The sequence below is a fragment of the Salvia hispanica genome, chromosome 2, assembly GCF_029641045.1.
Source record: "Salvia hispanica isolate PSC_SH4W2 chromosome 2, Shi_PSC_v1, whole genome shotgun sequence".
Taxonomy (NCBI): Eukaryota; Viridiplantae; Streptophyta; class Magnoliopsida; order Lamiales; family Lamiaceae; genus Salvia; species Salvia hispanica.
The window spans coordinates 21,881,913-21,908,367 of record NC_142693.1 but is presented as its reverse complement, the minus strand read 5'-3'; the positions used below and the strand labels follow the sequence as shown (position 1 = coordinate 21,908,367).

The following is a 26,455-nucleotide window of genomic DNA, read 5'->3' as shown; positions in this document are numbered from 1 at the left end:
GATCCATTCACTAAAAATTCTTATTTTTCATTTATAGTAAATAATCGTATTAGTTTTATACCGAGACCATTCTCTATTGATTTATTCACCCACAATATATATTTTTTTATTTTTTCACTCATACTTTCCCTCACTTTTATTAAAAGTCATTTATTTTGGTGACCATGTGCATAAAAAATGTCAAAAAATATGCACCTAAGCATCACATGTTTGGTCCCATATAACGACAACTAATTGTGGTGGTCAATTTAATGGTATTTTATTCTTTATGGAAAGTAAGAATGACTTTTACTAGAACATGATAATGTTTTTTTGCAGATTTAATCCTAGCACACATAATGAGATGGAGTTGATACAAATTCAAGAAAAAGAAAAGAAAGAAAGAATACAACAATTAAAACTTTTCTTAATATATAGGGATACAACAAGCACTAGTTATTAACAACTAGCATAACGAAGATATTCACTAATATTTCAAAAAACATGATTAAATGCACTTAGATATATTGAGATAATTTTTATTTTATATTTACGCAAACTTTTAATTAAATCTAAAAGTCTTTCTTTTCCAAATTAAAACCATTCACTTTTGAGAGTTAAACAATGGCCAATTTCTCTTTACAATATTCTAAATAATCTTCAAATCCTCAATACTAAAGTATTAATTAGGACCATCTAACAATTAATCGCCCATATATTAATTCTATACTTATTTGATAAATTTAATTAGTATAGCATTTTTTTGCATTGAGTAATTTTATGATTATTAATTTGTGCATGCAAGGCTCTATTAATTAGTAGTAACATGCATCGACTTTAGAGTTTAGAACATCACTTAATAATAATAAATTCAATTACACCTTTATTTACGATATAAGTGATGGGTTTGAGTACGTAAATGATTGAAAAGTTGTAGAAATATGATCTGTAAACATATGATGATATAGAACAGATGCATGTGTTTTCACACGTGTACCACGTGTACAATCATCCCCATCTCCATATCTTTACTACAGACATTAGGAATGATGTCTCTTTTTTGTGCAGAAGCATAAGCTATATCATCATATCTTACTACCTAAACTAATTATTTGATGCCTTTCTTTCAAATTTAACATTATTATAGTCTTTATATGAAATGAGCCGAGAGGGTGTAACTTTTGTTTGACATGTATTCCTCCAAAAAGAATAATGAAGTACTAAAAGAAATTATATAGATGGAACAAATTGAATCCATTAGTCTTTGATGGATTATATAAATTTAAATTTTATGAATATTATTTGATTGACATCACACGTTCATTTAAAATAAATTTCAAGAAAAATTAGCTTTCCAAATAAGCCGCACTTCTTGGTTGGCCTTTCATGTTTCACTATAAGTCATTTCCGTATTTTATCACCCATATACAACGATATGCCTCCTTACTTAATCTCGAGACAATATTATACTACTACAAATATTTTTGACTTCCATTTATCACAAAACTAATCTAAAATTTAATCTCGAACAATCTTAAGATAATTAATTAAGACAGCGCACCGACATTTTAGCTGACGAAGCACTGTTTGATAATAATGGCGCTGTAATTTGTTCACAAAGAAAAAAAAGAAAAGGAAAAAGAAGAAGAAGACTTGGAAGAGATTTCAGTTGGGTAGGAGAGGTGGTGGGTCTATTCTCGAATTCTTCCCTTCCATTTCTTCTCAAATTCCACACACCACCACTCCTACTTCATCTTCTCCATCAATCCTCCCTCCCCATTTCCGAATATACACCTCCACCTATTCACATTAGCCATCCCCTTTTTTGCGTGCATCATCTAAGCACATATCCATTTATGCGCTACTGAAAAGGTCACATTTTGGGAAGCCCCATTTCTCTAAAAGACCAATCATCCCCAAATTCCCATCATTGTACTCATACGTTCTTTTCACTACACCAAAATTAACTCCTCCCGCCTTTTTTAGTTGCTATTAGCAGAAGATCTTGCTTTAATTTTGAATTTTGGGTGGAAATTGGGATGGGGAATGCTTGATTTGAGAGATTGAGAGGCTAATTTGAAGGGGGGAAGGATGTCTTGGAAGAGCAGAGGAGTTGAGTCGAATTCGAAGAGTTTTGTTTCGAGGAATCTCGCTCTTCTTCTCTGCGTTGGCTGCTTCTGCGCTGGGATGCTCTTCACCGACAGGTTTGATCTTTGATTTTATTTTTTTGTTAATTCTGATTTTGATCATAGTGTTAGGCTTATAGAGTGGCTATGATTGGTGATTTGGTGTTGAACTCATTGATGACTTTCATCATTCAGCTGATCTGCAATCCAATTGCGAAGTGTAGCTCACTTTTTAGCATCTAATGATGAGAGTTGATTTGAATAGATGTGATTTGGTATTAATTGAGCTAGGGGGATTGGAGTTGACCTTGATAAACCCCTTTCATGGGGAGATTCATGACTATTTCAATGGATTATAAGAAGGAAATTCAGTTAGATCTGCCCAATATTCAAGATTTGCCTACTTTAACATGGGAATTCGGGATGAACTAGGGATGTCCGGTAATGTTTTAAGTATATTGTGACAAGTCTAGGGTACGTTTCGGGCTGCATATTGCGAATAGCTCCAATGCTGATGTTTGACTCAATCTATTGTGCAAACTCAAGGAGTCTAGTTTAGGGACTGATGTGCTGTTTATGGAACAATTTATATAACGAAATAAGAACGTTTGTGTTCGTGTTTTTATCTTCCTGATCACTACTTCCTGGAAGTAACGGTGTATCATGCGATCGGTGATAAATTTTTCCACTTACGTCAGAAGTTCTTTGGTTATAACAGCCTCGTACGAGGAGCTGAATGTTTTAATATTTGGCAGGATGTGGGCAGTTCCAGAAGCTAAAGATATGTCTAGGTTGAGAGGGGTTTCCGACGAGAAGCTTCAGTTAGTCTCAGATGATTGTGATCCAAAAGTTGTGAGTACAAAATTTCAAGATTTAGTTTTTTTATTTGGAGATTAGCATATAATGTCAATTTGTTGCTTTGTCAGAAGGATGTGAAATGGGGTTCGAAGGATGTATTAAGGACACCCGAGTAAGTATACTTCGCGTCTTTGGATGTTTATGTTATACAGCAAAGTGCATAACTCATAGTTACCTGCTGCAACAATGCAGGACTCTCGATAAAACAATTTCAAATTTGGAAACGGAGCTAGCTGCGGCTAGGGCTGTACAGGATTCCTTACTCAGTGGTTCCCCGATATCTGAAGACCTGAAAATACCTGAATTGACCAAAAAAAGAAAGTACTTGATGGTCGTAGGCATCAACACAGCTTTTAGTAGTCGAAAGAGAAGAGACTCGGTTCGCGCTACTTGGATGCTACAAGGTGCTCCATCCTTCTTTCGTATATTATCTTATTTTCGTCTCTAGCAAATTTGTCTGCATGCCATATTGGATGGAGAAATGATTTGTAATTCATGCCATATCCACTGAATAAATTCAGGCGGGAAACGGAAACAGCTTGAGGAGGAAAAGGGAATTATTATTCGATTTGTGATTGGTCACAGGTAAGTAATAGTAAATGTTTGTGATTCTGAGCATTTATATAATTTAATGCATTTTTAGTCGGCTAAACCATTTTTGGAAGCTGCCTCCGTATCATTTATTCCCCTCACTTGTTTTTTGGCAACAATTTATGTCTAATTTCACATTTGCTTGTTTGATCCTCGAATCACCAGTGCAACATCCGGTGGAATTCTTGACAGAGCTATTGAAGCCGAAGATCGAAAACATGGAGATTTTCTAAGACTGGTAATTTATTTACTTATTTTAATTCGTTGACCTCATATCACCGCCTAAGACTACCTTATTTTCCAGGATCATGTCGAAGGATACCTTGAACTATCAGCCAAGACGAAAACCTATTTCACCACTGCAGTTCAACTTTGGGATGCCGATTTCTACGTCAAAGTTGACGATGACGTGCATGTAAACATAGGTTAGAAGAAAATATTTCTTCTATTCACCTCCCATTGAAGCAAAAATACGTATATCCTTGCGCTTTTCTTGCTTTAAGAGCATGTGGACTTATGTTCTTTTAATTGCAGCGACGTTGGGAGCGACTCTGGCTAGGCATCGTTCCAAACCGAGGGTGTACATAGGATGCATGAAATCTGGTCCGGTCCTGGCTCAGAAGTAAGCATCTCACGTTGCTATCCCGATTATGGCTACTTCACGTTCTGTTGTCCCGAATGTTCCCATTTCTTTCCCTCACCTCTTTCTTATTAACAGGGGAGTAAGATATCATGAACCCGAGTATTGGAAGTTTGGCGAAAATGGAAACAAGTACTTCCGTCACGCTACAGGGCAATTGTACGCTATTTCAAGAGATTTAGCCTCGTATATATCAATAAACCAGTAGGTTTTTCGCTCTTGTGTTACTTTTATGGTGTATATAAATCGATCGTTTATCTAATAAGCTTTATTGTGGTAGGCATGTACTTCACAAATACGCAAACGAGGATGTCTCGTTGGGATCTTGGTTCATCGGATTGGATGTGGAACATATAGACGACCGTAGATTATGTTGTGGCACACCACCTGGTATCCTTTTCCCCACATATAGCACTACATAGCTCAAGTTATCGAATCAATATGTTATTATAAACGCCACGTTTGAGCTCTTAATCAAGCTTGCGAAACTGCAGATTGCGAGTGGAAGGCCCAGGCAGGCAACATATGTGTTGCCTCGTTCGACTGGAGCTGCAGCGGGATCTGCAATTCTGCGGATAGAATCAAGGAGGTGCACCGCCGGTGTGGAGAAGGCGAGAGTGCTGTGTGGAACGCGTCTTTCTGATTCTCTTCCGACCAGTCACTGAGCCTGCATCTAATGGAAGGTTAGATTGCTCCACGGCTTGTAGTTACGGGATGAAACATCCTCGTGTCTTATCTTAGGAATTTGCTCGTTATACACGATTCTTTCTATATTTCCGCGTAGAGTCGACCTGTAATATATGCGTATCTGCTCTGTTTTAGTCGAGAAGATGGGTCGTTATAGCAACTATACGTATAAATTAGTGTGTTTAGGATTGGTAGCGAAACTCGTAATAAATGTATGTTTGCTGAGGTTTTGATGCCTCTTTTTTTCAACCGCCGACCTATTGGTTGAAGTGGAAGTGTTTTACCAACTAAATTGTGTTTCCTCGTCCCGAGGTCTCTCCGTGTTATTTATGGTGTGGTTATTTTAGCAACTTAATGTTCCCTTCTTGCATTATATATGGAACCAACTTAATTTTCCCGAATAAGTCCAAAGCCTTTGACCTAGCGGTAAAATGCTTAGACATTATTGTATGAGGTGCCGAGTTCACGTAACACCAACATGCCATTAAATTTATATTCTCTTGTTACTATTTATAATAATTATTATTATAATTAAAGGGATTTCAGAAACCAAAAAATGAATTTATACTACAGTTTGAATAAATGAATGCTAATATTTTCCTCATTTTAGATTCAATGCAAATTTAAAAAGTGAAGGGACAATTATAAAAATGAAAATTAAAATATGCTCCTTTGTCCGGAAATAAATAGTACTAGTATTACATATTGGATCAATGAGTTTAAAAAATTATTTTAGTATACAAAAGAGAGTGAAATAAAAAACAATAATGAAATAACACATTTAGCAACATATGAATAGAAAATGAAATACTATGAGATATTGAATGATGAATAAGGGGAGTAGCCCGCTGCGGCGTAGTGCAGTTGGTAACGAAGGGACAGATTTTGCTGCAATGAGTCTGGGTTCAAATTCCATTACTGTCGTGTAGTTGCTTCAATCTCTCAGGCACAAGTGTACTATTTAAAAAAGCTAGAAGAGAAGAAATTGCCAAAAAAAAGAGAGAAAATATTGCGCTCTATACAATCTATAATTATTAAGATATGTATGTACTTTAATGTCTAGAGTTCTCTCTTAATTTCTTGAGATTGTAATAATTGTATGTTAAGTACATAATATGTATAAATATATTGAGATTGTTTATAATTTATAATATTTATAATAATATAATGATCTTGGATAAATAAATAATTTTTTAGATTATAAATAATGATATTCAGTTTAATTTTATTTTCATAATTATGAAAAATAATTAAGAGAGTTATAGTGTAGAGATATTGTGTAATAAATCACTTAATAGGGCTAATAAATTTGATTTTCGAGGCAACACTACAACTTTTCACGAGCTATTCGTGATATTCCATTCGCCTCAGATTGAATCTAGGAATATTAGTTTAATAGTTTAATTCAGATTATAGGTTAAAATTGGATTTGGAATTGGAATTGCATCTAAATCTTATAATTGATATGTCAATTCAATCAATCCAATTTAGATTCAGAATTGTTAGAACAATATTAGACAGTTAATTGGTATAATTAAATTTACAAATACCAAAATCATCATTTCATTGCGGAATCGGTTCAATGTAGCTATAAATGAGGTGACATATATGAATTGATAACATTAAAAAAAAGAAAAGAAAAAAGAGAAGGCATATTCCTTACGCAATCCATTTCCAAATATTTGGATAATCACAATTGGATTTGGAGCGACGTATAGATTTTTAGTTTCCCCCAAATTCTCTCAAGTTTGGTAATCTCTTTATCTTTCACTCTACTTTAGATTCGCTTTGTGAACCCTAATTTCATTCATTCACCTTCTTTTTGCTCCCGATCGCAGCCAATCATCCCACGCCATGGCCAAGAGCTCCTTCAAGCTGGAACACCCCCTCGGTATTGTCTCCACACTCCGATCATCGGTCAACTTACCCCTAATTTTCGTTTCGATTAAGTTTTTGTAGCTGGTTTGATGCTATTGCTTTGAATTCTTCCTAAATATTGCCACTCCAAATTTACGATTAATTGGAGTTTACATGATCTGGATTTTCATTTATTTAGATTTTTTTCGTGATGATTTATTTGTATAGTTGAAGGGGGTTTTTGTGAAGAATATTTGGTATGGTTGGAGGAAATGAATTGAATTTTATGATTGTGATTTAATATGTTAGTTTGTTTTTGGGTTTTGGGGATCCCATGCCTCTTGGTTGCCTGAGTAATACCGTTGTTTTGCGAAATTGTGGAATTGAATTACTACTTCTCAACCCTTATCAATTTAATTTTCATTTTATTTTTTACTTATGTTATTGATCCTATCGGTTGCTTGTATTTTAGTTTGTGCAGTGCTTTCTAAATGTGTGGAGAATATTCTCTTTTGCTATGGTTTATGTTTGTACAGTACTGGGAACTTGAGCTCTCTTCTTCCCATTTTAATTTTGGTTTATGTTTTATGTTATATGTAGAGATTTTATTAGGACAGAACCAGCAGCATTTGAAGTTGCTTTTTCCCATTAGAAGGCATTAGCATTATGCAAATATTGTTGCTTGTGTATTTTATGGAGACATTATAATCGTATTGCTCTTACCGAATTGCAGAGAGGCGACAGGCTGAAGCTGCCCGTATTAGGGAGAAGTACCCAGACAGAATTCCGGTATTAACAAAACAAATTTGGTTTATGAGTGCCGCTTGATGTATGATGTTTTCCCTGTTTAACTTTAACCAATTTTTGATGGTGTCTATATGTTTTGTAATGTAGGTCATTGTGGAAAAGGCTGAAAGAAGTGACATACCTGATATCGACAAGAAAAAGTCAGTAAACCTTGGCTACTTTTTCCTACTTTGTTGTTGTCTGGTCTGTCTTGACTTGCTGAGTTATCAGTTGTGCTAAGGTGTATTCGAAATTTTTTCTCTGCCGTGTCATAACAGACTCTGTTATGATATTTCATTCTTTGATAGCAAACCCTTGTTTATTTTGCAGCTTCACTTTCAATTTATATGACCCTCTTGGAAAATTTTCAACTGCAAAACTCATTCTCTTTATTTTCAGCTATATCTTGGTAATTATTTTCCCTTTTCAATAAAATATTGACAAGAAAAAGTCAGTAAACCTTGGTTATTTTCTACAACTTGGTTCTTGTGTGGTCTGTCAAGACTTGTGATATCAATTGTGCTAAGGTTCATTCGAGAATTTTTTTTTCTGCCGTATCATCCTCTGTTGGGATCTTTCATTCTTTGACAGCAAAGCTTGTTAATTCTGCATCTTCAGTTTCAATGTGATATGATACTTGACTTGGAACACTTTAGCAAATTTATCAATTACAAAACTCATTCTCTTTATTCTCTGCTATATTTTGGTAATGATTTTCCCTTTCCAACAAAAAATACAGGTATCTTGTTCCTGCTGATCTGACTGTAGGGCAGTTTGTGTACGTTGTCCGGAAAAGAATCAAGCTCAGTGCTGAGAAAGCCATATTTGTTTTTGTCAAGAACATTCTCCCTCCCACTGGTAATGATACAAACTTCAATAGAGCCCTTCTCTACGTGATGTAGTGTTGTTAAGTTCTTTTCTGATGTCGAAATGTGCCTTATATAACTGCAGCTGCAATGATGTCTGCTATCTACGAGGAAAACAAAGACGAAGATGGCTTCCTATACATGACCTACAGTGGAGAGAATACCTTTGGATCGCTTTGAAAACAAAGGTCGAACTGGGCCTTGTATATCCTCGAACAAAATCTTTGTAAAAATCTCTTGAATTCTCTCTAAGCGTTATTCTCCCAAAAGGATGGGTCTTTGATGATTTCGTTAAACTTATGGATTTGAATGTTGTTATTCATATTCTATGGTGAATTTCAATGCATATCTACCGTTTCCAGTATGTATCAATCTTCACATCTCCTACCACTTATGCTTTTCAGCTTATCAGTATGCAATTTCGATATAAATAAGCATCGTTGTTTAGGTTTGAGGATTAAATCAGAATTTTAATTTGAAAATGTTGTCATTTTGCTTTGTACTACTTCTGTTCCACCATAAGAGTCACATTTTGTCAATTCGGTTTACTTCATAATAAGAGTCATGAAGATGACCTTTTCCATGAGATTTTATGCGGTTTAAGTTTGTGTGTTAAGTGGAATTAGTAAAATAAGATAGAGAATAAAGTGTTTCTATTTTTAGTAATGACCATCTTGATTGAGACAAATCAAAATGAAAAATGGATCGTCTTAAGTGGGACGGAAGGAGTATAGAATTAATAGAGTATAGATAAGTGAGACATATAGTCCATTAATTTATTAAATATATTTTTTTATATTTTTTAAAATTCATGCCCATACTAAATGAGACTCCTATTATGAAACGCATGCAGTATTTAATATGAATTGAAATGTCACAATTTTTTAAGTGGGCGCTTACTTTCATTCCAAAATAATAGTAGTAGTAGTCAATTTTCAAACCTCTCTATTTTACACTATTTGAGTTTTCGTAAAAAACAAATATAATTCGGGAAGCAAAGTATAGGACGGCAATAATATATTGTCAAATGTTGACCCCAATTTAATGCCCAAGTTAATGAATTTGAATCTCTTTTTATATTTCTTGGATGAATTCATTCTTGCAATTCGACTTATACCAATATTCATATTTGGGACATCCCATTTAACTTTGTATGTTTTTTATTCGATAATCATTTTACATTATTAGTCTTATTTTGAATATATGGTCAATGAACAAACCCATTAATTTGGTGCCAAAGAACCATAACATTAATCATGTACTTTCTTTAGAGATAGGCAGATAGCATTAATCTTTTTCTTCTTATTTGAAACTAAAATAGTAGTATCAAATAATACATGATGTGTGCACACCATTAAATCAATTAATAAAAGAAAATAGGGTATGTACTGCTTTAATGGAAAGCCAGCACATTTTGCAATTTGACTTCTCATTAAAGAAAAGAAGAAAGCCGTGTTGCAACATATCCATTGATTCTCCATTAGGAAACGTGTACAAATCTAACTCACAAATCAATATTGTGTAATTGTGTTCCCTCTTTGACAATATTAAATTCCTAAAATACAAATAAAAAAAGTGGCTAAATTACATGCACGCTGCAGTCATGTCTTGACCATAACGTTGGAATAATTCAATGATGTAGAGATAGGTAGTTGGTTGTTGCACCTCAAAATATATAGCCTTTCCCACCAAACATAAGTAGAGAAAGCTTTGAAGGCATCAATATAAAGAAAGAGGAGTTTTCAATACAAAGAAAGAAGTTGTAGTTGGAAATATTTGAGAGATCAAGATTCAAGAGCATGGCGATGCCTTCGTTCGACATCTTGAAGAGGTGCTTTTCCGAGAAACCGGAGAGGAGTGGGTACGTGTGTGAAGGAGATGTGTGTTATCTAAAAACAAGGGCATCACAACAACAGGCTTCGGCTTCGAAGAAGAATGATCAAAAGCTAAGTGTTCGGATTCCGTTTTATAGGGTTTCGACAAGAAAGGATTGAGATGATATATGAGGGTTTGATATGCTTTGCTTTGTTATAAAAATATCATCCATGTTTATATATACATAGGATTATTGATGAATGAAATGACCTTTGATCTAGATTTCTAGTGTATATGAATTGATTTTGAAAGAATGTGGTGCTGTTTCTTGATTATTCATGTGATCAAGATTGAAATTCTCATTTTAGACCTTGGTTGTTGATATGTTTATGTTTCTCTGTTTTTTGGGGATTTAGAGTAAGTTTGAGATGAATATGTAACGACAAAAGTGTTTATTGATTTGGGTTACAAAATACAGCTAAAAGCATCTTCAGTTAAATATTCAAAATAAATAAATAAACTATTTTTGCAACTTAAAAATTGACAGCAAAAAATAAGTGCGATGAGCGTGGATCGAACACGCGACCATTAGATTAAAAATCTGTTGCTCCGCCAGCTGAGCTATCATCGCTATACAAATAATCCTTGTACGCTATTTATTTAGTATAATGAAACATAGTTAAACAGGGAAAGTTTTAACTTTTAAGCATTAGTACAATAATTTTAGCCCCATTCTGTGTAAATAGACTACTTTAACCTAATAATATGCAATCAAAAGAGACTATTTTAGCCCCATTATGTGTAAATAGACTACTTTAACCTAATACTCCAATATGCAATCAAAATAATTTTATAATCTACATTCGTACGAAAAGCAAAGTCTCTCACGACCAAATGATTAAGTTAAGCGATTTTGCGTGATATACAATGTAAATCGTCTAAAACAATTCAACCAACTCTATTATACGGACCTTTGATTTTCACATGTACAATTGAACAAATCATATGAACGTTCGGAAAAGATAAGCAATCAAGCCTAGCATCTATGCTCCGACGGCGACCACGTCATATTTTTTGGATGAATCAATGACTAGTAAAACTCATTATTAGGGTCAAAGATTGAAAAATTCTATGCGAGGTCATATTCACGCAAAAATAAAAGGTTCATGTGATCATGTTAATTAAACAATTTCATATAAATCAGGTATATGTGTGTCGACGACCTATCAATAAAGTGGTTAATGCATGAGAGAGCTTATAAACTTTTGAGAGTATTTGCAAATGATGAAAATACGAGTATAGTAAGTTTGATATGATTAAAAATATTGCGATGAGCGTGGATCGAACACGCGACCATTAGATTAAGAATCTATTGCTCCTCCAGCTGAGCTATCATCGCTATATTCTATTTGCTTGAATTTAATTTCTTGAGTATTTGAATATAGTGAAAATAATAGTTAACCGAAACATAAAGTTTAAGTACTAGTGCTATAAATTTTCGCCCATTTTGTATATATCGACTATTTTAAAATAATAATATGCATCAAAATAATTTATAAACTTACATTCGTGCGAAAAGCGAGATCACATGATTAAATTAAGCAATTGTGCGTTATATAAATATAAATCATCTAAAACAATTCAATTTGTACAGTCATATGAACCTTCGGTTTTCACATGTACAATCGAATACGAGCCTTGGCACTAACAACTTTTCAAAAAAGACAAGTAATCAAACTCAAAATCTAACTCAACGGCAACGTCATTTTTTTGGATGAATCGATGACTAGTAAAACTTACAATTAGGGTCGATGATTGGAAAATTCTTGTGAAGTCATATTCATGCAAAAACTAAAGGTTCATGTAATCGCGTTAATTAAACAATTTCATATGAAGTCATATGTTGACGATCTAGCAATAAAGTGGTTAAAGCATGAGACATTTGAGTCTCAATTGTTTGAGTTAACTATGATAAGTTTTTCGAATTCAAAATGTGTTTGGCTAACCTTTTAACTAAGCTCCTTAAAAAAATTATACGAGCTTATAAATTAAACTCTTTAGAAGTATTTGCAAATTTATAATGTAAAAGGCTTACCGTTGATGTATTTTAGGCTCTATGATATGTTTCCTAGTGTTAATATAATCAAGTCTCTCTGTATTGCTTTTATACAGAGAGTTGTTCTCCCACTGTAACTCAATTCATTTGGTCATTTTGTCATGTCCACAAGGTGTTTATTTCCTAACACCCCAATATAAATAAGAAAGTGAAGAACAAGTAACTAGATAAAGATAAATTTCATAAAACAAAATGAATAAGGCATGATTTGTAGTGAAAGAGAGAGCAACGCATGAATTCTTCCTAGAAATAGAAATAAATCTATGTCGAAACTAGTTTGAGTCAACTTTCGTCTTCATTTGAATTCTCCTCTTTCTCTTTGGATTGAAGATCCTTGAGAACGATTTCCGGCACCACGAAATTTGCAACCCAATACGCAACTAGGCATACACCACTGCCCATCATTTACTATTCATTAGTGAAAGTAAGAAAAAGAGGTTGGAGAGTTGGAGGGGCAGAAGACGAACCCTGTCTGAAGAAGAACCGAGAGCTTCCCAGCCGGCGGAGCGGTGGCTGCGAGGATAATACAAGGAAGCGCCGCCGTGGTGGTGAGGTGCAGCATGCGAGCTTTGTATTTGGGCACCCAGATTGTGTGCGGACGGAGTGGGAATGGTGGAGATGGATGCTTGATGGAAATCATCCCTCAATATTCTCAAATTTTTAGTTTGTGTGGATAATGTTATCAAATTATGCACAACGCCTTGTAGACTGCCAATAAAAAAAAAACAATAATAATAAATAACAAAATAAATGAAAATAATAAATAAAATAATGCTTTGTCTACTGTGGTCTAAGAAAAACTGTGTCTATAAAAAACAGTTTGATTAGTGGATGACACACATTTGACGTGAGCAAAATTTTAAAAAGAAAAAGATAAATGGGATAAAATAGGAGAAAGGAGAAAATATAGAGAAAATAAAAAAGAGAAAAATAAAAAGTGATTAATAAATTAGAAATAAATTTCATTTTCAGTAAGATTAATTTTGGTTGGCAGACAGAAATGAAAAAAATAATACTCCTATTTTTTATTGACAAAGAGAATATATATCTAATTTTACTTAAGCACATAACTAAACAATCGGAGAAAATAGGGAAATGTTGTGTAATAACTACTAAATTAAGCTTTAATTAATCTGTAAATTAATAATTTAAAGATATTAAAATTAAAATAAATGTATAAAATTAAACAAAACAAAGTAGTAACTCTACAATTAAATGCCACGACTCATTTTGGATCAATGCTATTACCAAACACCATTAAATTCGTAATTTTTTCTGTTTTATTTCAACATCATGGTTTTAAGTTTAAAAAAAAAAGAATTATAGAAGAATTTTGTGATTTGTGATTCCAAAACATGTCTTTGCACAAACGATTGATAATTACAGAGCACCACACACAATATGCCAAATGAAGCCCCATGAAAACTGACAATCCAAGATTGTAATGTTTCTAAGGCAATATATCTTCAAAGAAAAGCTTAATATCTCCATTAGAAGTATCAAATGCCAACAACTTCTTAACAGCCTCCTGCACAGATTTCAATACTTCAATATGGCTTGACAAACTAAGGCGGACCACAATGAAAAATGCGCGTAAACTACACCTGATACTGCTGATCCTGCGCGGATATGCTCTCGTTGACGAGTCTCTCAGCATTCTTGTTATTCTCTATTGAAACAAGTAGGTGTGCTGCTCTCTCTACAACTTTCTCAGAAACACCTAAAGTGGTTTAGATTAAAAAACTTAAAATCAGACGAAAATAGGCTGACTCGACTGCTGAATAGAAATACACGCAACGATCCTGAATTACGAAATCTTGAGATTTTGTTATGAATCGAGATGTACCAGCAAGTAATGCACAGTGCAGCCCTGCAAAACAAATTATAGCAATTCTTTTTAGAAAGGGAATGTGAATCTCTTGTTTTTGTGATGGTAGGTCACTCACCATAGCTAAGAAGTGCACGTCCGGGAACCAACCTGACAGGCAAAGAACAAGACTGTCAACGAAGACGGTCTCTCCATAATCATTTAAGCAAATATAAACACCAAAAAGTTGTAAGGAAAATTAAGCATAACATAGATTATTGGCTCAACACTGTGAGCTAGTTTTGCGTTTCAAAGAATGAGCTTTATTTCCAAACCTGATTAGAAACAGCGCAAGTACCTGTATAGAAACACAATGTCTTCGGCGTCTGTGCATTTTTCAGCTGGGCTCAGCACACTCATAGTGAAATGCTTGATCTTTCTTGACTGAAGAAATTACATAATGCTTGAGTCATACCACATCTAGAAAGTTGCAGAAGCTCAAATTTGAAAATAGGAAACATGAATACAAATTATGTTACCTCCACTAAATAACCATCTTCAAATATCTCACTTAAGTGAGTGGAGAGCAGAACCTGCAAAAACATGGAGAATCTTGATATGTCAGATAAGAAGTTGTTTGAATACTCCTTAATGTGAATGTCCGAAAGTAGTAGTGAGTTTAACGGGATGGGACTTCATCAATTTGAATAAGAAGGACAAGGTTTCTCCGTTTTGAAGAGAAAAGGCATACAGGATGCGCTAACTACTGAATGGAAGCAATTACAATTTCTGATGAAGGATGTAATAAGCAGTTTCCTGTAATCTGAGATGAAGAAAGGGAGTCGATACCAAACCTTTGGGGGATTATCATATGAGGCAAAATAATTTATGGTTCCACCGAGGAGACCAATGCCATCTGGAATTGACATAAAGGATGTTAGAGATAGTGTCAGCAGCAACCTTAAAAGATTAAGGAGTCCTGCATTATTGCAGTAGCTAACCTGCAGAAAGAGTTCCTTTTCCGAATTCATCAACCAAACACAAAGACCGAGAACTGGCATGCCTGAAGGATATAGTCGTTTTAGGAATTTTATACATATATGAATTACTTCATAGTTCAAAACTACATCATTAATGGAATACTCCTTAAAAAAACAAGGAAAAAGAAGTGATGTTTAAGATCTCATTGGATATAATTCTTATCAATTTAAACTTAACTTGCCTCAACATCATGCCTATTTGTTGGAGATCAATCATAAATGTAGATTGCTCAGCAGTCATATACTTGCTTCCCATTGCACAGAATATCCTGTTTTAAAGGATGATAGCATTAAATCTTCTCCAATAAAATAAAATAAACAAGTGTCACTAGAGAAGGACAATGAAGATTGGGAAACAACAGACGCAACCTATCAGTCACACCCACTGTTGCTGCATCTGCTGGTACAAAACTCCCAATATGGGAAAGGAAAACAATCAAGGCAACCTGAGATGGAGAAGTGGACTTTAAAATAAAAAATATATTCATCCACTCTTTTTGACAATGTATACAAAAATATGAAATTCAACCAAAAAAAAAAAATCTACAGCAATCTTGATCTGTTGTAATGGTCATACTATGCAACACTACACTTGTATATACACATTTCATAATCATGACATGAGATCAGTTTGTTTATGACTCAAGACTTTGTTGAATCTATTGCACGACCGGATTAGTCACTCTCCTGACGTCTGTCACAGGTTATATTTGAATGTGGATTCATGTCACTCCCCTCACAGAAAAAACAGCATCTACACAGAGAACATCTCGCATACTGAGGATCTTAAAAGATGTGATCAACCATTACGTCTGTAAGTGTTGTAATATGTTGGTGACTATTTGCAGCCTTGATGGTGACTTTATTAAGCGCCAAAACAGACTGGACAATATTTCTTGGTAAAATATCTAGAGGGAAAAGTTAAGAAGTTTTTGTTAACCTGTTTTATGTAGACACTTTTTCCAGAATAATTTGGCCCAGTAATGATACTGATTCTTCCTGAATATCCATGATATCTCTTTAATAGCCAATATTAGTGATGAAACCAAAAGCTGATCAATTAAACAGGACAAGTTTCTCGAAAGCACCTTCATCCATAATTATTGTATCATTGGGAATAAATGTATCGACAGTCATTTCCTGCAAAACATGCCTGATAGCCAGAAGAAGATAGATTTATAAAATATTCTCAATGTAAACAAAGTGCAACTCATAGGACATAACTGCTCAAACCTTCCATTTCTTATGTCAATCATGCTTTCTGAAGTTAAAATGGGCCTCGCATAGTTGTTCTGACGAGCAACTAATGCTAATGACAAAGTGCTAGAACAATCACATAGAGGTCAGAATAAAGGGAAAATAGGAGAAGAAACAAGGGAAGCTCATGAAGAAAATCCACGAAATTGAATGTGCCACTAAACTTAAGTAAACTAACCAATCCAGCTCAGCTGCAAAATTAACAGCTTTCAGTAGTGGAACATAGAATTCAAGAATATGCGTGATGAGGTCTCTGGTAATTGCTCTCTCCATGTCTTGAGAAAGGTAAAAAGAATAGACATAGATAGAGCATCAGAGATGGGAATGCTACGTGATTAAAACAAATATGCTTCTTGCAGAAATAATTGCCTTAAAAAGCTGAGCAGCCTTGGAAAACCAAGCTGCTTTGACCATTTGTCTTACAGCTCATTCTCAAAGTCAATATTCCTATACCAAAATATCTATTTTTCTTGCTAGGGATAGGCAATAGATAAAAGAAACATTAAGGTCGATCATATAGGTGGTTTACTTACCAAGAATCTTGTGATATACATCTCCAAGAAGGTTATCCAATTCCCTTGTCTTTGCAGTGCGATAGAAAAATTTCTTGCAGTCTTTATCTTCGTCGGAGAACTATGAATCAACCAGAAAATATGCATATTCAGGTGAAGCAAGAATACAATGTATTGAGTCAAATTGATAAACTAATATGTTATCACTTACAGCAAATTCAAAATCCTGAAGTTTCTCCAGAACATCATCATCAAGTTTTTCTTCAAAAAGGCACATTAAGTAGCCTACATCATGTGTAAAACTAACTTATTGTGTAAATAAAGTAATTGTAACAAAATATAGCAAAACCAGTCTTTCAAATTTCAGATGTGAACAATAAATGACAAAATCAAACCAATTTAGTTAGTATTTGTCTACACAAAAAGAACTGGAAAAAACTGCAATTGATCCTACTGAAATTTTATTAGTTGCAGGAAGTGTTTCAACAAATGAACGCATCCTCTCAGACCAACCTATTTGGTGTATATAAACAATACACGGAATAAATTTTTCCCCCGACATATAAGGCAAACGTGCAAGTTCCAATGATGACACCTGTAAGTGCAGGTAATATCTTCATGTCAAAATCATGGTTTAGATTCTCATTAACATGATAAACAGAAAATGTAGCACCTCTTCAAGAAATTCAGGCAATTCCTCATAAATTTGCCTCAGCTCGTCCAACTGCATGGAATGGAGTAACTAAATTATACTCCTAACAAACTAAGAGCAAAATAATAAACTGTAATGATCTGATGATTCAGATTAAAATCTCTAGATCTGCTTCCTTACAATAAAGCTTTCTCACCTCACCACAAAAGTTGTCTTTCACTATTGTCTCATAACCCTTTTCTTTACCTCGATTTAGATCTATAACTCCAATAACCTACAAAAGGTTCGAGTAAACATATAAAGCTAATAAATACAGTGCAGTATAGCAACAACAAAGATGATGTTGATCAGCAATTTAAGTATGACGTATAAAACTGCACTTCTTCATCCTTCAAGGTTAAAAAGATCCACATAGCTAGGTTCTTAAACTACAACTGGGAAAAAAATGAAGTCAACTAATAATTGAGTGATTAGTCTGCTTAATATTAAATGTGTAACCTACCAGATCAATAGAAGAAAAACATATGGGAAAGAAAACAACCCATACCAGTTCATATACGTAGGCCAGATCTGCAGTGATGTGAAGACCAGCCTGCAGTGTTAAAACAATATGAAGAAGAAGGATATTTTCAAGATTATGGTATGCAATTAAAATAATGATCAGTAGTAGCCGTTACACCTTCTCAATTATGTCCAAGTTCAAATACTTCAATTGCTCTTGGAGTGTTTCAGAGATACCTACTTCAAATATCTTGTTGATGTGCAGCAGCGAGCATATGCTCTAGAAAACAAAATATCGTCCACAGTTATTTCACCACAAAGTTCATCCAAAAGTACAAGTATAACTTGGTGAGTTGATGTATACATCTCTCCTACCCTCAGAAAGGTAGCCCAATCACTATTTGTACATACAGAACTCGGAGAGTTGATTTTCTGTAACAGATACAAAAGATATCTGAATCAGAACCACAAAAGTGGAGATTAGATAGCACACAACAAAGAGAAAACAATGTCCCTTATAACCCCCCTACCCCAAAATATTAAAAAAATACAAAGAGTGAACATAAAGGATGATAATAAAAAATAATTAAAAAATACAAAGAGTGCATGGTTAGTAAGGTATAAAGGGAATGCCATAATGATAAACATATTGTTGATTTTACATATAATAAAGATAACATGGGCATAAAAGTGTTAAAAATACATTCACCAGAACAGCTAAGAGAAGACTGTTGCACCTTGAGTAAGTGAGGAATATCTTTCACAGACTTCAGGGTCTGACGTATCGAAACCATAAGTTCTTCAGCACCAACAAAGAAAGATATCTAGATTTATTGAGAGGAGAAGCTGCACGAAGCGCTTAAGCATATAACGTTCGTACTCAAAACACGATCAGAGATGAGCATGCAGACTTCACACGAGTAAAAACTCAATTTTAATAAAAGGTGCATGCAAACTACCATTGCTAACAAGAAACACCATTCATGCTTGAAATATCCAAATCAAGAAGATTCATATGAAGAAAACTCATATGTTGATCAGCATTCGACGGATATCACTGTGAAGACACATTGCAGTTTGCTCATTCAAAGCTGTCAGTCTTATGGAGTCTGTAGTGTTTTTTCATGCGGGCACTTCACAAGTCAGATGGACAAAACCAAGAAAAAAATTAAAGCATCATACAGACGTGCCTAGAGAAGGATACAGTATCAAGACGAACATTAAGCTTTTCAAGGTCCACTATTGGCCTCAGGAACCAGTTCCTAATCAAATGGGAACATTAGATGAAAACTCAGCTAGATAAGGCAGTGTTTACATCGGCTGGGAGTTTCTTACCTTAATAGACGTCTGCCCATGGGTGTTACACACTGAAATATGCAAAATAATCAGTTCCAGTTGTCTTGAAATCATATGATATGTTATCATTCAGCAAACATAAATACAGAAGTCTAATAGCACCTTATTCATCATTCCGTATACAGAGAACCTGCAATCAGTAACATCAGTAAACACTTTGTGAACATGTCTTATTTTCTCTTAAAATTCTTTCGCTCTAACTATGCTTGTGCAGCTTGGACAATTTTTTTAGCAAAAGAGCGAAAGCATATTTCAGATTTTACCCTTCCTTTGATCTACCAATGCCCATATGGCTGGGATGCTTGTCAGTTTGAAATATTTGTAGTGCCTCATGAGCAGTGGAGTCAACTTTAAGGAAATTTTGCCTGATCTTGTTTGTTAAGGTGTGGAGTCAACACATTGAGACTAGCTTTTCTCAACAAAAATGCATAGACATACAATGAAAGAGCTTTACCTAAGGAATTAAGTTGAACTGAAGCCTTAAAGACTGCAAAGGATACAGTGAAATTTGAGATATGGAATTTATTGCAATTGATGGGTTCAGAGACTCTTTCTGCTCAAGCGTGTCTATTAACCTTTCACTCTCTAATATGGCAAGAAGTCCCCCACTGACACGAACTTGAACATCACTTCGGATGTCCATCATTGAACTGAGCTACAATTCAACAAAAGAATAAATCAACTTGCAATAGAAGATTAAATGAGAATGGAGTCGATATTCTGACAACATATAAGTCTGGGATCAGATGTGTATATGCGACGTTGTCATTTATTATTGTTATAAACTCTGTTTTCGGTATCTATTGGAGAATTCAGATATCTATAGATCTGATTTGGCATTTGGTAACAAGGGCTATCTCCGATTATCACGGCCTCTGACACAGATTTGTTTATTAACAAATGTGACAAATGAATCAAACAAGGCATTGGTATGTCAGGTGAATAATAACACACACAATGCATATATGATTCAACTTCACGAGAAATAATAACAAAAACAAACTAAAAGAGAGATAGTTGAGTTATTCAATTCAGTTGACAATGCCATACCAAATAGCTTAATGTTAATAAAAAGCAGTATTATGTACATGAGGTGGACACAATTCAAGTCATGACATGCTCCTAAGAGTGTAATAGTATAATTTAGTTCACAGATAATCATGAATACTGACAGGTAAGAACTGGAAAGTGGATATCTAGTGTAACAGCAAGAAATGATGAAACAATTAAGGGTGCAAATAAAACACAGCACTAAATCAAGAAAAATTCAACTTACAAAAGAGATCCTTTCCTTAATATTGAATCCTTCATCCATTCCGGCAACACGCAGGTACATTAGCCTGGTTTAGGCAATATAGGCCAAAACAGAGAGTCTAAAAAGTCTTATTACAAAAAGGATGTTGCCAGAAAAAGTAGTCCAAAGATATAAACACAGGGCCAAACAGTAAAACTTCAGCATTTATACTAAAACCACTAATGTGATCCTTCAATCCCTGCTCTTTTCCATACCATAGAACAAAAGAAGATGTCATCGCATGACTTTCAGGAAAGCAAATACATTTTGGATATGATGTCATCAGTATGCACCTTATAAAACTTCTATCCAGAAACCCCATTGTCCCACATAACCAAACTAATCAGATTGCAAAATCATTCTCACTTGGAGGACAACTTGCTTGATCAACTATAAATGAAAGTAATCAATTGAAATAAAGAATAAGGATACAAAGCTCTGCCATCAGGAACACATGATCAGCATGTATTAATTATGCTAATCTTCTAGGATACATGAATTACTCTAAGTTCATTTGTCAATACATCTTTCTAGAAATGCATCACAGACAACATATTAAAATATTTTTTTGAGAAATCGAGATGAGAAGATTAAGATTACTGAAGTTAACCAGAATAGCTAAAACTATCATTAAGAGCGTACTGTGAAACACCTAATGGTAAAATTTAAAGTTTGGGAAAAAATGCAGTTACAAAGTTCTGCTATTATGGTTTTACCTGTGCCATGCTTGCTCATAGGTGAATAATGAACTTTTCACAAGCTTCACTGTTGGAGCTTCGGTTTCTCCGTCTGTTCAACTCACGAAATTATATAAAAGATAAAACAATGGAACTAGCTGCCCAAATGAGATATCAGTTATTAAGTAGTGTACCGTTGCTTTGTAAAGCATTCAAGAAGGACTCTTCACTCTTAGTGCTGGTATAGATAACACAAGGCTGAGCTTGATATTTTACTACATTGAAAAAGATTAAAAAGATTATTATATGTAAGGCACAAAACCAGAGTGAAGCTACTTGAACATTTCCTTTTCCAGTACCCATCTCAACCATAGGAAAATCTTCATCCTCATCTTCCCAAAATTCCATAACATGGAGATGGCATATACTGGAATCATAATAAGAGATTCCAACTCTGTAGAAAGGCCACAATCACAATCACATCAATGATTTTTAAACTATAAAGATGATTCATGAACTACAGAGGGTTACCTTCGACCGTGCATGATGCATGCCATATACACCTGAAAAATGAAGCAATGAAACAGGACGATTCATGAGATCGGAGAAATCTCCATACTCCACATCAAAAAATGTGACCGAAAAAGCTAATTAAGCTACGATTAACGGAGAATAACTATTTCCGAGTGCAATTGACATTTATTATTCTAGATCCAGCAAATTGGAAAATGAAGGCGGATTAGCCGCTGAACGGTACAACACAAATATTTCTGCAAATATAGGTATAAGGAATTGATCCTCAATTTGCTCTTTCAAACAGCCTGAGCCAACACTCCTGGACTGACCAGAGATAAATTGCCTAAAATCAGCTGAACGAGGTATAACGGGATTTGTATCGAGCGACGGCGATGTAACAATTCGTATTTGAAGTTTCAGCTACTTTACTGAAAACAAACTCCAAATCGCTGCGAAGATAAAGACATCGGAGAAGAGAGAATGGAATAAAACCTGAGGTAGGGCATCTGTTTCGTCAACCTCTTCCATGATTTCGAGCTTGAATCCGTACACTGAAGCGCAGAGATACTTTCAAATCTGTTGAAGAAATAAAGTTCGCGCGTTTAATTTTGTAGCGAGTTGGCACGTGTGAGAGCACGCCAGCACGGCGTATAAATAGCACGCCTCCATTCCATCAATATTCCCCCAAAAAATCGATTTAATTAGTGATAAATTTTTGTGGACGGAGAGAGCATTAAACTTAAAATTCTTTAGAATAATCATGTAGTAGGAGTATAAGTAATAGACGTAGTTAATTTGTAATCAAGGCACTTTTTATTCAAATACGTACTGTGCCTAATTTTCTATATATAGCATGCTAATGCTAGCTCTTATATATAAACATTTTAGGTGCCGAACTTTAGAATTACCACCAAATTGACTTTTTATAGCAAAGACATTAAAAAGCCATAACTACCCAATAATTCATGATTTGTTGTCTATAAATATAATCTCCCATTTACTCTCTTCCACCATCAAGATTTAAGAGGCATACAAACTTGTTACATCTGTATCAACATGGCTTTAAAGTTGGTTCTTGTTTTTGTTGTGATGAGTGCTCTTATTTTCACTTCTTCCACTGCAAGAAACCTTGGTGTTTCTGACGAAAAGCAGATTGTAGTTCCTCCAGTTTTTGGTGGAGATATTGGTGTAGATATTGGTGGAGGAGGAGGAGGAGCTAATGGAGGATTTGGTATAAGTATTGGTGGTGGTGGAGCAGGAGCTAATGGAGGAATTGGTATAGATACTGGTGGAGGAAATGGAGGATTTGGTATAGGAATTGGTGGAATTCCTTGAAAAACCAAAAGCTCCAATAGATTAGGTGTGTGTGCGCGTGCGTGTGTGACAGTTGCTATTTGATATGTACGTAGGTAATAAAGTTAAGAGCATCTCCATCCGTGTTCTTAGCTAAGAGCATGGAAGTGGGTCCGGACCCGCTTTTACTGCTTGTCCTTAGCTAAGAGCACAACACCCACATCCGTGCTCTTAGCTAAGGACAAGCTCAAGGGTCCCACCATTCTATTATTCAATTTAAATAAAAATATTTTCACAATATTAAAATGCATTAAAATATCCGAAATACTATTACAAATTACAAAATAATTAAAAATTACATAATTAAAATCCTAAAAATTAAAAATTACACAAATAAAATCCTAAAAATTAAAAATTACACTACTCGTTGCCGAATTTCGCCCAAATGTGATTGATTAGATCTTTTTGTAGCTCAGTGTGGGCTCTTGTATCGCGCATTGTGTGTATTCTTTCAATCCTCTCGTTCACCGTCGTATGCACACCTCGGCGTGGGGGAGACCTCGCTGTTGAGCTTCCGGCTTCATCCTCGTCGTAAAAGTTACCCACCATCGGTCCTTCGTCAGCTATAATCATGTTGTGCAAGATAATACACGTGTACATGATGTCGGCGATATTCTTAACGTACCAAAGCCGAGAAGGGGACTTCACAATGTTGAATCGGCCTTGAAGGACACCAAAAGCTCTTTCGACGTCTTTCCGAGCAGACTCTTGACGCTGCGCAAAAAGAATCCGTCTTTGCTCTTGTGGATTGCTGAACGACTTCACGAAAGTCGACCATCTTGTATAGATACCATCGGCGAGATAGTAACCCATGTGGTATGCATTTCCGTTGACGGTGAAGTCGATCGTCGGTGCTACACCATTCAAAACATCATCGAAGAGTGGTGAAGAATATAACACGTTCAAGTCGTTGTTGGATCCGGCAACACCGAAATATTGCATGCCAAATCCATAGGCAGTAGTCGGCGACCGCTTCAAGGATAAGCGTTGGGCCGCCACCTTTGTGGCCGCTTAAGTGTTGCCCCACTCCAAGCAGTCGGGCAATTCTTCCACTTGCAATGCATGCAGTCAATGCTGCCTAGCATACCGGGAAAACCGTGGACTGTTTCGTGAAGACGAAGCAACCGTTGACAATCGTCGGTGGTGGGTGCCCGAAGGAATTCCTCGCCGAAAGCAGAACGAACGCCGTCGCAAAAATTCTTGAGGCATAGGATTCCAGTTGACTCACCGACATGCAAATACTCGTCGAAGAGGTCAGCCGTTTGCCCAGTAGCAAGTTGTCGGATGGCACAAGTACACTTTTTCAACGCCGTGAGACTTTGCCGACCGGTTGCGTCTGCACCTTCTTGAAAATATTCAACGCGGGTGGACAATGTGTTGACAATACGCATAAACAACCATTTTGACATGCGAAAACGGCGCCGAAAGTAATCTTCTGGATACCGCGGCTGGTTGGAAAAATAGTCGGCAACGAGCCTTTCATGGGCTCCCTCTCGATCACGAGGGATGTAGCGACGTTTTGCTCTAGTTGGTTGAGGAGGAGGGGCAGGGGTATTGGCGGCGACATAGGCTTCATAGGCGGCATGATATATTGTTCATAATATTCTTGTTCTTCGCGCTCCGCTTTCGCAATGAGATTGGTGAAATCCATTTTTGAATTTTTTAGAGAGAGTTTGGGTGAGAGAGGAAGATGTAGATGATTTAGTGAAAAAGTATGAATTAGAGATAATTTGATGTGAAAAGTGGATGATGAATGTGTGTATTTATAGATGATTTTGGGATAAAAAAAAATCGCAAAAATCCAAAAAAAAAACGTCTATAAACGGCTCTATTTTTTTGGGAATCCAAATTTTTTTTTTTTGGTATTATTTTGAATTATTTATGATTTTTTTTTTTTAAAAAAATAAAAATCGAATTTGTCAACGGCACGTATGGCTGCTCAGCGGCACGGACGTGCTCTTAGCTAAGAGCAGCGCCGTGCCGCTGGCACGGACGGACAATTCTCATCGGCGAACGGACGAACTCATGCTCAGCGGCACGGACGGACGGACGACAAAACGAAACCGCTGCAGATGCTCTAAGTAGCATGGTCTTAATAAATGTATTCTGTGGCTTGATCAAAGTTCCCTTGTTTCTATCTCTTTTTATATCTGTACCTGCTGCAAAATATACCCCACAGCCCACAAGAAATGTTGAAATTGTGGAGAATACAAAGTCATTATACTATTCCATAAGTGGTCCATAGACCTTAGAACTCCAAAAGAATATAAAACGAAATTATAAAAAATCTAAAAAATAATAAAATGATGATTTCATCTCTTAAACGATGCTAGACAGCCAGAATATACCATACAACATCGTATACCAATGACTTTGATCCTCAGTTGTTTCACAAGCACCATTCAAGTTTAAAATCACTCTAACACAATTGACATTTTTTACCTTGTCGGTGGCATCAATATATGTACTCCCTCCGTCCCACTTTAGGAGTCCCGGTTTACTATTTTTGGGTGTCCCACTTTAGGAGTCACGATTAAAATGGTATTAGGCCCCACATTCCACTAACCCTTTTCCACTCACATTTTATTATAAAACAAATCTTATAAAATAATAGGACCCACATTCCACTATCTTTTTTCACCAACTTTCCTTTACATTTCTTAATACCTGTGCCGAACTCAACCGGGATTCCTAAAGTGGGACGGAGGGAGTAACAATGTAATCCAACATATGAATTTCATATTTGTAATATGTGATTAGATAATACTCTAACTTTATCTAATTGTGCAATATCTTAAAGAAGGGCTTTAATATTTTGAAAAGAAAAGAAAATTTGAAGAAAGACAAGAAAGAGAAAGCTAATATATATCCTTCAATTAAAAGCAATCTATAAACTTCTACTAATAAGCAAATATGGAGGGTCCTATGTCTATTTTTTGTTATCAAGCACAAAGAATCTTTCAAAGCTTCGTTTATCAAGTTAAAAAAATAAATAATTCATCAAAGTAGATTGACAAAATTGTAATTAATTAATCCATCAAATTAACACATGACAAAAGCAAATATATTAATTTAGCACAAACCATATACTATCAAACTGCTATTTTATTTAGATCTAAGACCATGTAACTTTTATTACTGCATAAATCTATCAGCTATCAGCTGGTCT

At 35.2% G+C, this 26,455-nt stretch overlaps 3 protein-coding genes, 1 long non-coding RNA gene and 1 other non-coding gene across 7 annotated transcripts; 2 read left to right on the top strand and 3 right to left on the bottom strand.

Moving 5' to 3' along the window:
• The first annotated feature begins 1,612 nt into the window (after positions 1–1,612).
• On the top strand, positions 1,613–5,173 carry LOC125201194 (putative beta-1,3-galactosyltransferase 2). Of its 2 annotated transcripts, none has more exons than XM_048099206.2 (11): positions 1,613–2,183; positions 2,861–2,957; positions 3,035–3,075; positions 3,156–3,367; positions 3,485–3,548; positions 3,720–3,792; positions 3,859–3,979; positions 4,089–4,176; positions 4,273–4,398; positions 4,475–4,584; positions 4,689–5,173. In XM_048099206.2, exons 1-11 carry the CDS (start codon positions 2,071–2,073, stop codon positions 4,835–4,837), a joined length of 1,194 nt encoding a protein of 397 aa, XP_047955163.1. In that variant the 5' UTR covers positions 1,613–2,070; the 3' UTR covers positions 4,838–5,173. The 2 variants fall into 2 exon arrangements, with proteins under 2 accessions (XP_047955163.1, XP_047955162.1); XM_048099205.2 differs by having other exon boundaries at positions 3,032–3,075.
• A 1,311-nt stretch (positions 5,174–6,484) lies between these two features.
• LOC125202162 (autophagy-related protein 8C-like) lies at positions 6,485–8,754 on the top strand. 2 transcript variants are annotated; one of them, XM_048100515.2, is made up of 6 exons: positions 6,485–6,632; positions 6,720–6,772; positions 7,472–7,527; positions 7,633–7,685; positions 8,264–8,382; positions 8,476–8,754. In XM_048100515.2, the coding sequence occupies exons 2-6, from the start codon at positions 6,736–6,738 to the stop codon at positions 8,568–8,570; spliced, it is 360 nt and encodes a 119-aa protein (XP_047956472.1). In that variant the 5' UTR covers positions 6,485–6,632; positions 6,720–6,735; the 3' UTR covers positions 8,571–8,754. The 2 variants fall into 2 exon arrangements, with proteins under 2 accessions (XP_047956472.1, XP_088921789.1); XM_089065663.1 differs by having other exon boundaries at positions 6,631–6,772.
• Positions 8,755–11,531: 2,777 nt separating this feature from the next.
• TRNAK-CUU (transfer RNA lysine (anticodon CUU)) lies at positions 11,532–11,604 on the bottom strand. Its single transcript has one exon. It is a non-coding gene; the product is annotated as a tRNA-Lys (tRNA).
• An 881-nt stretch (positions 11,605–12,485) lies between these two features.
• On the bottom strand, positions 12,486–13,150 carry LOC148931796 (uncharacterized). The gene is made up of 2 exons (XR_016135478.1): positions 12,789–13,150; positions 12,486–12,715 (listed from the first exon to the last, which is right to left on the bottom strand). It is a non-coding gene; the product is annotated as an uncharacterized LOC148931796 (long non-coding RNA).
• A 419-nt stretch (positions 13,151–13,569) lies between these two features.
• On the bottom strand, positions 13,570–22,617 carry MSH5 (MUTS-homolog 5). Its single transcript, XM_048109515.2, has 34 exons — positions 22,426–22,617; positions 21,949–21,980; positions 21,777–21,871; positions 21,612–21,692; positions 21,457–21,529; positions 20,723–20,786; positions 19,947–20,101; positions 19,710–19,811; positions 19,549–19,576; positions 19,426–19,457; positions 19,295–19,352; positions 18,828–18,914; positions 18,466–18,522; positions 18,269–18,370; positions 18,137–18,181; positions 17,786–17,863; positions 17,611–17,661; positions 17,451–17,532; positions 17,149–17,222; positions 16,959–17,058; positions 16,604–16,700; positions 16,402–16,491; positions 16,257–16,321; positions 16,109–16,167; positions 15,538–15,614; positions 15,351–15,437; positions 15,130–15,191; positions 14,983–15,044; positions 14,668–14,721; positions 14,487–14,572; positions 14,268–14,299; positions 14,168–14,191; positions 13,926–14,041; positions 13,570–13,849 (listed from the first exon to the last, which is right to left on the bottom strand). The coding sequence occupies exons 1-34, from the start codon at positions 22,459–22,461 to the stop codon at positions 13,772–13,774; spliced, it is 2,421 nt and encodes an 806-aa protein (XP_047965472.1). The 5' UTR covers positions 22,462–22,617; the 3' UTR covers positions 13,570–13,771.
• Between the last annotated feature and the right edge of the window lie 3,838 nt (positions 22,618–26,455).

Excerpts from the sequence above, each read along its gene's own strand:
- MSH5 (XM_048109515.2), bottom strand. The coding sequence starts at position 22,461 with ATGGAAGAGGTTGACGAAACAGATGCCCTACCTCAG. Across the intron at positions 16,322-16,401 it reads ATTGACATAAGAAATGGAAG|GCATGTTTTGCAGGAAATGA; the intron begins GTTTGAGCAGTT and ends TCTGGCTATCAG. Across the intron at positions 14,042-14,167 it reads GCACTGTGCATTACTTGCTG|GTGTTTCTGAGAAAGTTGTA; the intron begins GTACATCTCGAT and ends AAACCACTTTAG.
- LOC125201194 (XM_048099205.2), top strand. The coding sequence starts at position 2,071 with ATGTCTTGGAAGAGCAGAGGAGTTGAGTCGAATTCGAAGAGTTTTGTT. Across the intron at positions 3,368-3,484 it reads CGCTACTTGGATGCTACAAG|GCGGGAAACGGAAACAGCTT; the intron begins GTGCTCCATCCT and ends GAATAAATTCAG. Across the intron at positions 4,585-4,688 it reads ATGTTGTGGCACACCACCTG|ATTGCGAGTGGAAGGCCCAG; the intron begins GTATCCTTTTCC and ends GCGAAACTGCAG.
- LOC125202162 (XM_048100515.2), top strand. The coding sequence starts at position 6,736 with ATGGCCAAGAGCTCCTTCAAGCTGGAACACCCCCTCG. Across the intron at positions 6,773-7,471 it reads CAAGCTGGAACACCCCCTCG|AGAGGCGACAGGCTGAAGCT; the intron begins GTATTGTCTCCA and ends ACCGAATTGCAG. Across the intron at positions 8,383-8,475 it reads GAACATTCTCCCTCCCACTG|CTGCAATGATGTCTGCTATC; the intron begins GTAATGATACAA and ends ATATAACTGCAG.